Source organism: Acipenser ruthenus, chromosome 10 (genome assembly GCF_902713425.1).
Source record: "Acipenser ruthenus chromosome 10, fAciRut3.2 maternal haplotype, whole genome shotgun sequence".
Classification (NCBI taxonomy): domain Eukaryota; kingdom Metazoa; phylum Chordata; class Actinopteri; order Acipenseriformes; family Acipenseridae; genus Acipenser; species Acipenser ruthenus.
Genome location: NC_081198.1, coordinates 1608288 through 1620991, shown reverse-complemented (window position 1 = coordinate 1620991; position 12704 = coordinate 1608288). Strand labels below are relative to the sequence as shown.

Here is a 12704-nt window from a genome sequence, read left to right as displayed (position 1 = left end):
CTGGAAAGGTTAAAAGGCTTTGTTACTTAAGAGCTTTTTTTTTTTTTTGGTACCGCTGTAAATTTCTCAAATAGGCTCCTCCCTTTCTGTGTTTTTTTTTTTTTTTTGCACGTTCTTGTTCCTGCAGCCTTGATATTCAGGGTGGATTGTAAAATACGATAAAATAAAATTTTGTGAGTTTTCAAAGATTAAGATTATTTTGATAACATTATTTACAGATTTGAAAAGATAAAAAGGCTTGTCACGTATGGAGTTATCTGTACGAGGAGTGGAACAAAAGAAAACTACTGCATCGAGGAAACAAAACAAAAAAAAAAATTGGAATAAATATTTTGCATCAGTTTGCCAATAATCTGCATTTGTGGTTGTGTGTACTTTATTTACTAGATTTTGGGCTTGCCCATGTGTTAGTCTTGGTCTGATTTACAGCTGGAATTGGGGTGTGAGAGCTGTACCCCCAACCCTACTGGCATTCATCTACAGAAGACCTTGTTCTGCACATGTGATGTCCTTTTCTTTCATCATTATTATGATTATTATTGCAATTGTTTTGAGGTTTGCTAAATGTTAAGCTTGAGGTCCATGTCAATGGTCATAAGGTTACAATCTCCTCATCAGAAAGTTACCCACACACAACCTTTGAGATGCACCTGAATGGGTATAGCCTAAAGAGCAGAATAATCCTTCATGCAAATAGTTTTATAATGAACCCAAGGCCTGAAAAAGGTAAATGAGCTGTAAATGCATTAGAATAAAATCTACATGTATATTAATTGACATACAATCACAGCTGCACCTGTAGAATGCATTCTAGACGAGTCTAGCGGTTCCTACTAGACTAGGGAGAGGTCGCCAGGTGGGGCTCGACCCTTCTACCCCGCGCTCTAAAACCCCCAGCTCATAATAACCACTGTATTAAAGTGCTCGGCTCTATTGTGGTATACAGGTCTGTGTGACCGACATGGTGTATTTACCTACGCATGCATTACTTCATGTACGCTGCAGGGGTCAGTCTTGCACGGAGTTCTTTCGCACCTGTGCCACAGTCGGTGTCACAGTAGGTGTACGCTTATTGAATGGTGTTGTATTACAATAAACTTTTCCATTTTCGTGTGCCTGTTGTTTGATTTAATGTTGGATTTAGCTTCCTTTTAGCAGTCTACCTGAAAAAAGAACAGCAGTCACATGGGAGTAGCAAAGTGGTTTAAAACAGGTATGCTCGCTGCACATTGTGTTGAAGAAACAGAACTAACAGAATGCAAATCTGCATACGTTTCTGCAGCGATGCACTGTGACAGATTTTAGCATTTCATTTAAAAATCTGTATGTGATCAGGAGCTGTGCATAGTGGCGCCTGCCCCTCTGTGTGTGATCAGGAGCTGTGCAGAGTGGCCCCTGACCCTATGTGTGTGATCAGGAGCTGTACAGAGAGGAGGAGAGGGGGGGTGGGGGGGGCTGCCGGAGTGTCCTCGGGGATTTGTTGTCTGTATCGTTGTGGAATAAAATAACTGAAGCAGGCAAACATTTCTGCATTGTCTGGAATGACTGCGTGAAATTAAGGAGGGTCTAGTTCCTTGCTGACTGGTAAGTAAAAAGAATCGCTAAATAAGTTGATGAAGGAATGAAATACCACCCCTGTTTCTAACGTATAAAAAATACTGTTCACGCTGCCCAGGTCCAGCGTCTGAAAGGCGCGTCCGTGTTCGTACGGATTGCAGACGGCAGGAGAGATGAAGAGCTGGAGGGCCTCAGTGAGAAGGTAGCGTGGCTCAAGCCCCACTGTCCTCTAACGTATATGGATGCTGATGGAATAGGCTGGCATTTTCACATGCTACACCTATTGCTGAAGATACCGTAGCTCCATTAAAATTATTTCCCTAGTGTGTTGCACAAAACAATCACTTGTATGCACGTGCGGCACACTCCTGCAAGCGTGTCTCACACGAGTACAGCTCATTCTTAGATGATCAGTCTGCAGCCTTTTCCGATTCCAGTTTTTACTTGTGTCTCGGGTTCCGATTCCTCCCGTAAAGGAGACTGACCAGTGCTACCTGCTCGTACAGTGTGGAGCACGGCGGGGCGGCACTGTCCCAGCTCATCCCAGCCGGGAAATCACGGGACGAGTTCCCCGGACAGCTGGCAAACAGGTTGAGACAGGTGAGCGAGCTCTACCTCGCATGAGGATAAACAAATCGATTACACTTTCAAACAAGGACGCAAATTCCAAAGAATTCCAATGCATTCCCTAGTATTCCTGTGGTGTTCCACTCAAATTCATTATGAATTAGTGGCCACTTTTTAAAATTATCCTCAGGACTAGAATTTTATTTTTTGTCGCTCAGATATTACTCCTATGCAATAAGAAAATTAATATGAATTTGCTGTCATTATATTGACAGCAAGATCCAAATGTATAATTCCTGTTGGAATCTACACAACCCCACAGACCCTCCACTTGCTACATCCATATGTTAAGATTTGATTTTCTTTTTTAAGTCTTAATTTGATTAGTAAGAAAGATAAAAGCACACTGCCCACGATGCTGTACCATGGGGGTCACATTTTGCTTTGTTATATTAGTATATGGACGTTAATGTTGTGATTGGAAGTGACCTTTTCAGCTGAAAACACAATCCTGTGTAATCTGTTCCTCTTGCAGCTGGTTTACCAGACCCCGAGGAACACAGCTGAGAGCAGCACAGGACCGGCCCTGATGGAGCTGGGTAAGGATGGGGAGGAAACAGCTGCCCTGCACCCCCTGCCGGCTCCACACCCCAGGACAGCAGACCTCAAACACAGCACAGCCGAGCAATGCAGCCCCCCACATTCTCCAAACACCATCACTGAGGATCCCCCCCCCCAAACCAGGGTCCCCAGCTCACTGTGACCCCAAACTTATTTTCAGGAGGATGGGGGGGGGGGGGGCAGAGTACCAAAATTAAAGCTTTTACGACTGCCTTGTGTTTTTATATTATACTCTTAAACAAAGTAACAATCACATTATTATTTTTTTTAATTAAACACACATGCATGTTTGTTTTTGCTTCCACATAATGGGCGGTAAGGACTACAAGCTTACTGAAATTTATATATATATTTTAAATATATCTTCTTTTCTGGAGCGTTACGTTTCGGGGTGTAATGAAACCAATAAGTCTATGCAGGTAGCGATACGATATACATCACATGCAGTGGTCCTGATGAGCTACTTGTATTCTGCGTATTAGGATCAAATCATAATTTAACACTCGACTACTTTGTTAAAAGCAAAAAATTAAATGACGTATGGAGAATATGTGTTCATACCAACTATAAAACACACTTCTTCATTCAAGAACCACTTAAATTAGAATCACAGTACTAATGTGAACACCACAATTCACCCATCAGCACAGTACTAATGTTTCTCAATACCAATTTTTCTTGCAATGAAGGAGTTAACTTATTTATTTCCCTGCCAGCTTAGACACTTGTTTTCTCCCTAGGAAAGCAACATGCTGTGGGTTATTGCCAGTCCCTGAATGCATATATGCTTGCCTGTTAACCAATTTTCCAGTCTTCAGAGCAGATCAGGCTTGGAAGAAATTCAGATTCAGAAAACTCAGTTTGCATTCTGGACGCTGGAGACAGCTGCACTGCCACCCTGGAGAAAAGCCACTCTGTCGACCACAGTGCAAGATGCTGGAGCCAGAAACAGAGTCTGGGACAGCTTCCAAATCAGCTGCTGTTCTAGGTTACTGAAGAGCTCATGTCAGTTATACCCCCTTTTAAAACATAACGTGAATGGCACTCTGTAGCTTAAACATTAGATATTTAATATAGTGGACAACCAATAGTTTGGTCAATCCACAGTACCATCAATAATGGCAAATTAATTTTAACTAAATGCAGGTCCAAATACTCCACTTTTGCAAATAACCTTTATTGAAAATGTACTACAAATGTTACAAAAAACAAAACCAAAAAAAAACAAAAAAACCACAAAAACAAACACATGTTGAAAAGACACATTGGGAGTCATACTTTATGTACAAAAACACAAGAGCTGTATGTGTGTATGGGGGGGAAACTGCCATCTTCAAGAAGCACCATCACACCGACGTCTCCATTGCGGCACCAGCAGGCTGTGGAAACAGGAGCCATGAGTGACACGTTTAGGGCTGCGCAATTAGAACAATAATCCAGGGACAGCATACAGTTTATCTAACCCCTCTCCTAGAGCACGTTATCATGCCATTTTATTTATAATGCAGCCAACCGCTTGCAAATGCATGGAGGTTTTAGCCAATTAAAAGGCACTGCGATGGCATCAGGAATAGAAGCCACACCGATCTTGGTCTTGTGTTAGTTTAACCATGGATATTTCAGGGCACTTAAAGCCTGCAGAAAGCTGAAGCACACTGAATAGGAAAGCCTTTAGCATCTACAACTCTTCAGATGGCACAAGCTGCAGCAGAACAATGGCAGCTGTTAAAGGGACCAGACAGTCAACACAGAGCGCTGTCAAACAAGTTTTAAACACTTAAGTTTCGCATCTCATCAGTAACTACTAAAAACATTCAAGTGCTAACATTTAGAAATACCCCACTTCATAAAATTCAAAACATTTACAGTAGAAGCGTTTCACATTGAAGACACAGAAAGACTTCAGTATTTGTCAAAAGTTTCTTCCTGTATTTCCAAGTCTTAGACCGCTTCACTCGCCTCCTTTTTGTCCTCGACAGCACTGCCGTTGGTGGCAGTGTCCCCGCTGCCATTGACTGAGGTGTTGGGCTTGGTTTTTTTAGCATCTTTGTCCTTTGTGGGGCTCTCCTCTTCAGGTTTCCTCTGCAGGAGGGACAGAGATTAGGGGAGAACAAATGTTTCAGACCTCCCATCATCTGCCAATGCAGCATGGCACACTACCACCAAAACTACCTGAAACCTGCAAGCACCCCTTCCTCTGCAGGGCAGAATAAGCCCCAGCACCAGTCACATCCTTTTTAAAAGGCTGCTGAAGCAGCAAGTTCAAGAGGCTTCAAATCTAAAATCCGGATACTTGCCTTCTTTCTGATCAGATGGGAGATGTCCGATACAGACTTGGAGGATGAAGCCACTTCAGCTGCTTTAACAGGAATCTGCAATAACACAATCAGCATCACAGCTGAATGTCACGTTCATTTGAGTGAAAGCACTCAAGTACTTATAATAATAAAAAAAAGAAATGTTTACAACTACAGCAATGGGGCTATACACCACACCCATGTTTAAGATATTTCCAGCACTGCCGCTACTTACCGTGGATGCAGACGTCCCACTATTCTCTCCTGAAAACCCAGATGTAGAGCCCCCAGTCTGCAAATCAAAAGCCAGTTAGGAAATGAGTTTAGTTTCTTCTTGAACAGTTTACAAGGCATGACCAGTCATGCACAAGGTGCATTCCATGTGCAGGAGCAGAACCCATTGAAGAGAAGAACGCCCCCTCCTCCCCTTGGATCACAGCTTTCCAATGACCCGACATACCAGCGTCTCCAGGATCGCTGCAGAAGCCACTTTGCCAGTCTTCTGGCCCTCTTTAGCATCCTCAATTTTCTCTCTGATGTCAGGAAGCAGCAGTTTTATTTCTTCCATTTCCTTCTTGTCTTCAGATACATTCTCATCGCTTTTTGCTTTGTCAATGACCTCCTTCAGCATGGCTGGTGTAAAAAAGACAGACAACTTGAGCTAAACTAACCTCTTGCAGATTTACAAAACAGTTTCTTCAGCAACCACAAAAGAATCAAGCAGGAAAAAGAACCACTTAGATGAAAGTCACACCTAGTTGATAATAGGTGTGCACAAGCGACGCTTGTGCCAACACCTGCTCATGCCATGTGGTAAGGTGGCACAATCTCCACTGTTACTTACCCAGCCGGCTCTCTATGACTTCCAGAGAGTGGTTGAAGTGCTCGATGGCTTTGCCGTACTGGTTGATGTAGCTGAAGACCAGGCCCAGCTGGTAGTGTGTCTCTGCGAGTAGGCGGCTGTGGGGCTCCAGGTGCTTCTTCTGAATGGCCAGGCACTCCTGGAAATCTTCCGTCGCCTGTGGGTAGTTCCCTGCAAGACACAGGGGTTAATGCGGCCACTCGATGCAAAAAAAGCTGACAGGTACCACGGCTGAATCACACTATACATTACAGGCTTCACATGGAAATACCAACTTCATGTTACAGTTTCAAGATAAAAGGTCCAGAAACAAAAGTTTAGCACAGAGATCAATCAACTACGGTCTCCATGAATTTCTAAAAGAAAAGTTAAATATCAGTCCGTATCTGAGAAAGGTGAATACGAACCCGATTCAACGCTTATTTCTCCAAGCTTGAGGTGGGCTTGAGCAGCAAACAGCTGGTCTTCTTTGGACTCTTTCCTTAAAAAGGAATGGAGAAAGTAAGTTACATACGTATTGAACACATATGGTACAGCTGCACAGGTAAATAAAGCACAAAGTTAGCAACCTGTCCAGGGTAACCCAGACATGTTAAATATTACTTTCGTTGGGTATTAGGCTATCAATGTATAAACTAATAGGTTTACAATTTGTTGCAATACATACATTTAAAAAAAAAAAAAAAAAAAAAAAAGACGACCTACAAATTGACAGATGAATTAGTTGTGTTGGTAACAAGTACATGAAGTTCACACTGCGATGGTCTATTTTTCAGTACACTGATATTGTTTGATCTTAATTCTCAATGTTATAACTAATGTGATATGTCATGGTAAAACAGCATTTGAGGAATGTTGAATTACTTTTACACACTTTGTTGTACTATGTCCAACACAAGGAGATCCAGATTTCAAATCGGATTCATGTACAGCAGTACCTTTTATAGATCACTTTGGCAATCTCCAGCATCTCCCAAGCCAGCTGCAAATTTCCTACTTCCTCCTCTTCACTCTCCTGAAACACATTATATGGATTGGTTTGTTTTTCTAGAGAACACATTTTTATAAATAAATAAAAAAGCTACAGAAATCGAAACGTTTCATGGAGCCCATTTTATCTACAAGGGCAGCCAAGATCCAAATTGCCTGTGCAATATTTTCATGCTAACAGGAACCCATATCAAGTAACTTAAAGTGCTCACCTTCCCATCTTCTGCTGTTGCCTCCCCTTCACCCTCCTCGTCCTCCTCCTCCTCATCTCCCTCCTCTCCATCTGAAACAAAACGCAGGCATTACCAGCCGCTCAGCCAGGGTGAACTTTCTGCTCACAAGCCCTTTAGGTTATGAAGTAGTTCACATCATGGCTCTGTTACAAAGTCAGTGTTTCTCTACTTATTTAGCAGACGCCTTTATCCAAGGCAACTTACAGAGACTAGGGTGTGTGAAGTATGCATCAGCTGCAAAGTCACTTACAATTCTCACCCGAAAGACTGAACACCAGGAGGTTAAGTGGCTTGCTCAGGGTCACAGAGTCAGTGGCTCAGATGGGATTTGAACCAGGGACCTCCTGGTTACAAACCCCTTTAACAACTGGACCACACAGCCGCCTTCCTATTGCAACGCATTTAAAAACACTAAGCATTACAAATCTTTAGCAGTTCTATATTTGAGGAAATGCCCATCGACAACCTTGTGCAGTACTTGCTTAATGCTAGGGATGTGTGTGTGGGGGGGAAATTAGTCAACCCTTAAATTTTCCCACCAATTACAGCCACAAAACACTCCCCAGGTGCTCAGGTTAGGATGACAAATTAGCCTTTCATTACTAAAAAGGACAGGCCACCACACTGGTGGACGTATTTGCAGCATACGCCATGTACCGAACGTGGCACACTTCAGGAGGTTGATCAAAATATCCAGTTGTTATTGTAACGTGTCCACTGTGTCCCAAGGCTACAGATCGGTATCCCAGCCCGCCGCCACCATCAGGAGCAGCAAGTGTAACGAGACCACCACGTGTGCCAGACTGCCCCCTGTGTGCCCAGGTTTACCTTCACCCTCTTGCATTGCCTCTTCAGCAGCAGTTTCTTCTGTGGCTCCCTTCTCTCCATCTTCAACAGGCTCAGATTGCAATTCTTTTGCTTCTTTGGAATCGTCCCCCTTATCAGGCAGACGGCTCTCCTTCTCAGACTTGTCTTCCGCCTCCTTCCCCTCTTCCATTGCTGCCTCTTCCTTCTCTTGTTCCTCCTTCTCTGGAGTTTTACCCTTCTCTTTCTTCAGAGATGTTTTTCCTTCATCCTCCTTTGCTGGAGACTTTGTCTTGTTCTCTTCCTTTGTCGGGGTTATGGTTTTGTCCTCCTCTGCTTTCTCAGAAGATTCAGACTTTTCTTTTTTCTCCTCAGTTTTGTCTTCCCCTTCTTGCTTCTCAGCCATGGCATCGTACACCTGCTCCCTCAGCTCATCCCTTGTTTTCTCTACACACCGACGACAGGAAGTACAAAACCAGGTATTAAAAGAACTCCATATTCAAATATTGTTCTCTCCAGAAAAAAAAAAAGGTGTTCTGTTTTTCCAACTAAAAAAGCATTCATTTTAGAAGTAAACAAATGAGCACAAAAGCATGCTGCAAAAGTAATTTAAAAATCCAGCTGTCAATGAATACAATCAGGCTATACAACTACAGATACTGCAAAAGGAAATTCCATTAGATTTTCTATATAGCTGTCACACTGCTTGATCAAGTCAAGCAGAGAATGACTTCCTAGCTAACCCATTAAAAAAGTACCCAATTTTCATTTGAAAAATAAACCTGAACAGAAGCTGCATTTCTATAATTTCATACATTACATTTAGTACTTCGCTCTTGCAGTTAAAATAAGTTATAATAGTAACATTAAGTGAAGGAAGATGCCACGCTTCACTGAGCCTCTACTGCATGGAAGGCACCATGTCAGTAGTGAAGTGGTTCACTAGGAGCCAATGCCACCTCGTCACTCGGTGGAGTGAAGATACTAACCGTCCAGGTTGTCTGCACTTTCTATTTTGGAATCTTCTTTCTTCTCCTCCTCTACCCCTTCCTCCTCCTCCGGAACTCCCTCCAGAGCGTTACCCAGGACACCGTTCTCCACTCTGCAACACAACGAGACACATTCACAACAAAGCACGCTGGACGGCCAGGACAGCAAATAAAGTAAGATCCCAACATATGTGTTTAGGTCTGCATCCGATTTTTTAAAAAGTGTGTAGAAGGGTTTAAAGCTCTCAAAATGTGAATGGTGTATTGGTCACAATTTTTAAAAAGTGCATGATTGACATGTAAACTCATTCAAATGTCAGATGAGGAAGTCAAACAAGCAAACAAAGGACTATTCATTTTTATAGTGCTTCGACTGGCACAACTTTTGATGGATACAACAACATTTAGGGGATCCAAGGACCTATTTTTAGCAAACAATCTTTCAATAGTTACTTTCAGAACTGATGGATCACTGTTGATTACTGTATGCTGTCTGTTGTACCGTGGCATATGTGGTAGTAACTCAGTGCTTGGGCACACTGTTTGACCAATCGCTTCTGACATTTTAGGATGTGTGGGAGGGTTTAGTCTCAAAACGTATGAATGGTGAATTGATCAAGTCAATCAAAACTCTGCATGACTGATGTCTAATACAGTCCTATAGGATTTCTCTGTGTTGCTCAGTCTGGAATCCAACAACTCAATCTGAAGAGTTTTATATTTCGGATCGTGGTTTGATTTGAGCAAATCCTGATGGCTACAACATTTAGCTGACCCACAGGAGAAGTCATTTTATTTTCAGAACTACATCAATTATTGATTGCTGTATACTGTCCAAGGCTATGCTGCACCATCCGCAGTAATAGTAATAAAATATGTTGGAGCCCTAAAGGCCGCGAGTGAGTAATCGCTTATAAAATTAAGGCGTGTAGGAGATTTAGTCTTTCAAAATTATATTTTGAATTTAGTTTCTATCTACATTTAAATAAGTAGTTTACATATTGACCCGACGATGTTCCGTTTTAAATGTTTTAATACAAATGTTGATGCAGTCATGACATACATACCAACTCCTATTTTTTTCCCCCATAGATAGTTAACATATTAGCAATGAAAGACACATGCAATTTGTCCAATTACCATGTTAGGAAATTACTTTAGGGCTTTAAGTGGCACAGAAATTGTAATCCCCCCCATTTAATCTGCAATATCTCAATCAGTTCAGCAGATATGTCCAAGTAAATTCATTGTAAAGTTCATATTGTGCTGAAAAATAGGTTTCCCATGTTTCCTTTGGAGACTTGTGAGAAATTTGACTAACAATTCAGTCCCACAGTCAAGAAAAACCTCACACTGGGGGTAGAAAAACCCCTAGCAGCAAAGGGGTTAAGATGACACTTAGTATTTATTTTTAAACTTAAGACTTTACTTGACAGATCTGCAATAAGTCTTTAGATTTTAAAGCGACTCTTACCTTGCCAGTTCTAAAAGAGATTTCCCACAAAGGAAGAATGCTTCCGCGCACTCGTCTGCTGTATCACCGTATTTCTGGGCCCTTTTGAAGGAAGGAATACAAAATAAGTAATGTTAAAATTGACAGAGCTATGGATTCAAACCATATTTTGGTTTCACACTGTGCTCTCCTTGCTGGGCGACAGCCACAAATTAAGATTTGATAGCCACATTTTTTAATGTCCATCCCCATGCATGAAAGGCTTACCCAGATGAATCCCAATGCAACGGTACTCACAGCATGCCGCAGGCCTCCTGGAACGCATTCACTGCAGCGGGGACGTCACCCATCACCAGGTTCTTGTTTCCTGTGCCGATCAGCTTACTGGCTTCTTCCAGGACATCCACACCAGCACTGCAAGACAGAAACTGTAAAGCAGTGGCACTCGAGATCCGGTCCAGCTTCTACAACGGTTAACTAATTTAGGATCTGCCTGGAATAAAAGACCAGGACTGGAACAGCTCTCTGAACAGACTTGAGTATGCTGCTGTAAAGCAAGGGTGCTGGACTCTTGAGCGAGTGACCTCTGAAGCAGTCCTACAGGATGGACAGCTGCACTAATCCAGCCAGGCATATTCTGAAGTGCGGACACTGTCACACGTTGTCATTGTGCGTTTATAAATAACCATCAATAGTAATAACCCGGAGCATCGAACGTGGTCAGGGTGGGGTGGGGTGGGGGACAACTCCCATGTTAAGGGATATCCCATTTGTAATAAGTCTGGTTTGACAGCATGTTCCTGAAAGGACTATTCCAAGTGTGGCTCTCGATGGTAAACAGGGTTAAGTTTCTGGTGCTGGGTCAAGCTTTTTAAATAGCACATGTTTTTCCAGTCTACAGGCTAGACCGAGGGGATTCTAGCAGCTTACACTGGAAATTAAGCTTGTTCAAGTTAAATGAATTAATCGTGGAAGTCCAACTTGAAACAAATTTCAAAAATTAAAATTGGTAAAGTCTGATTTGATTGTAGTAAATGGAAACGTATTTCCAAGCTGGCCAATGTCATTTGGGGCCGTTCTGGATGTTACAGAAAAAGTAAGGAGTGTGAAACAGACCAGATCTGAAGCCTTCTCGCGTATGCTGCAAGTAAGGGATGTTGGGAAATGGAGTTCAAAATAAAAGGCAAGTGGAGATTCTGCTTTTTCGGTTTTATAAAATGCCGGTAACTTGAACATTAAATTCGGCATGTACTTATCGGCAAACATCGTTTACCAAAAACTGCAACCCCCCCCCCAAAAAAAAAACAAAAAACAAAAAAACGTATAAAAGCATAATGAAAGTGCGCTTAGTTCTGCTCACCCGTCTGCAGCGGGGGCGCTGGAGGAAGCGGCGGTTCCTTCATCCATCCTGAGGAAACAAAGCCAAGCCTGTTTGTTAACATGCAGCTAGCAATAATAAACGCAATCTACAAAAGTGTGCCAGGACAGCAAAACAAGCCCGTCAGTCTAGGACAGTATAGACGTGCTAGACTGTTTGCAGGGCAGGGCAGCATCGTGGCCAAAACGTAAATAGGAGTATCCAATGCGAGCACTCCGTTCATCAGACACCTTGTTCTGGTGAAACACAATCGCATACACTTCGACTTAACAAAGACACATCCAAAAAATACATAAATCAAAGTCGGCTGCTGTTCAGTTGTTCGGCTCGTTTGCGTCCACTTAATTTCAAGTGTATATATGAATTCGGTGTAAGTTACATAACAACAACATATAAACCGGCTGCACAATTGCTAACAATTGTATTACCAACACTGTACCAGCATGCTTACCGCTTACTTCCTCCTAATCTCTTCAATAATACACACAACACCGGCAATACTCGCGTTTTAATATATATAAATATATATAGTGTTCAAACATATAAATAAAACTCCCTTTACTATGCATACCAATATAAAATCGTATACACTAGCATAATACACCAAGCTTTTGGTTTTTGCGTCCACACAAAACAGAAGCCCCCTTTTCATTTCAATCGGCTCTTAAAACGAAACGCGTTTTGTAAGACTTCTCTAGTTCAACCTCACCTCTCCGTTTTCGTAGCCGAAGACGCGGTTGCAGTTTCTTCAGGCATTTCAACAAAAAAAGTGTATTTATAACAAGACAAAAAAACGTTTGTATTAATAGCTAAAACTTGAAATATGGCCACAGCAGCCTTGTCTATATAAAAATGGCAGTACCCCCCTCTCTTTATCTTCGCTTCCCACAGGTTTTTGTTGGCGCGTTTAAATACAGAACTAACCCTCACTTCCGCTGAACTTTAACCTGTGT

At 42.2% G+C, this 12704-nt stretch overlaps 2 protein-coding genes and 1 long non-coding RNA gene across 6 annotated transcripts in view; 2 read left to right on the top strand and 1 right to left on the bottom strand.

Moving 5' to 3' along the window:
- The window catches only part of LOC117407245 (vasculin-like protein 1), an 11372-nt gene extending 11184 nt beyond the window's left edge, over positions 1–188 (top strand). For both annotated transcript variants that reach the window (XM_059031460.1, XM_059031459.1), the window contains exon 12: positions 1–188. This exon is cut by the window's left edge and continues 595 nt beyond it. The gene's annotated coding sequence lies outside the window, so the exon portion shown is untranslated.
- Positions 189–1460: 1272 nt separating this feature from the next.
- On the top strand, positions 1461–2883 carry LOC117406398 (uncharacterized). Its single transcript, XR_004544960.3, has 3 exons — positions 1461–1584; positions 1676–1759; positions 2660–2883. It is a non-coding gene; the product is annotated as an uncharacterized LOC117406398 (long non-coding RNA).
- Positions 2884–3906: 1023 nt separating this feature from the next.
- LOC117403686 (histone-binding protein N1/N2-like) lies at positions 3907–12665 on the bottom strand. 3 transcript variants are annotated; one of them, XM_034005998.3, is made up of 15 exons: positions 12461–12664; positions 11734–11781; positions 10671–10787; positions 10395–10475; positions 8921–9033; positions 7956–8378; positions 7107–7177; positions 6843–6919; positions 6312–6385; positions 5887–6075; positions 5503–5675; positions 5278–5334; positions 5043–5117; positions 4705–4827; positions 3907–4124 (listed from the first exon to the last, which is right to left on the bottom strand). In XM_034005998.3, the coding sequence occupies exons 1-15, from the start codon at positions 12505–12507 to the stop codon at positions 4092–4094; spliced, it is 1701 nt and encodes a 566-aa protein (XP_033861889.3). In that variant the 5' UTR covers positions 12508–12664; the 3' UTR covers positions 3907–4091. The 3 variants fall into 3 exon arrangements, with proteins under 3 accessions (XP_033861889.3, XP_033861897.3, XP_033861907.3); XM_034006006.3 differs by lacking the exon at positions 4705–4827 and having other exon boundaries at positions 12461–12665; XM_034006016.3 differs by lacking the exon at positions 7956–8378 and having other exon boundaries at positions 12461–12665.
- Between the last annotated feature and the right edge of the window lie 39 nt (positions 12666–12704).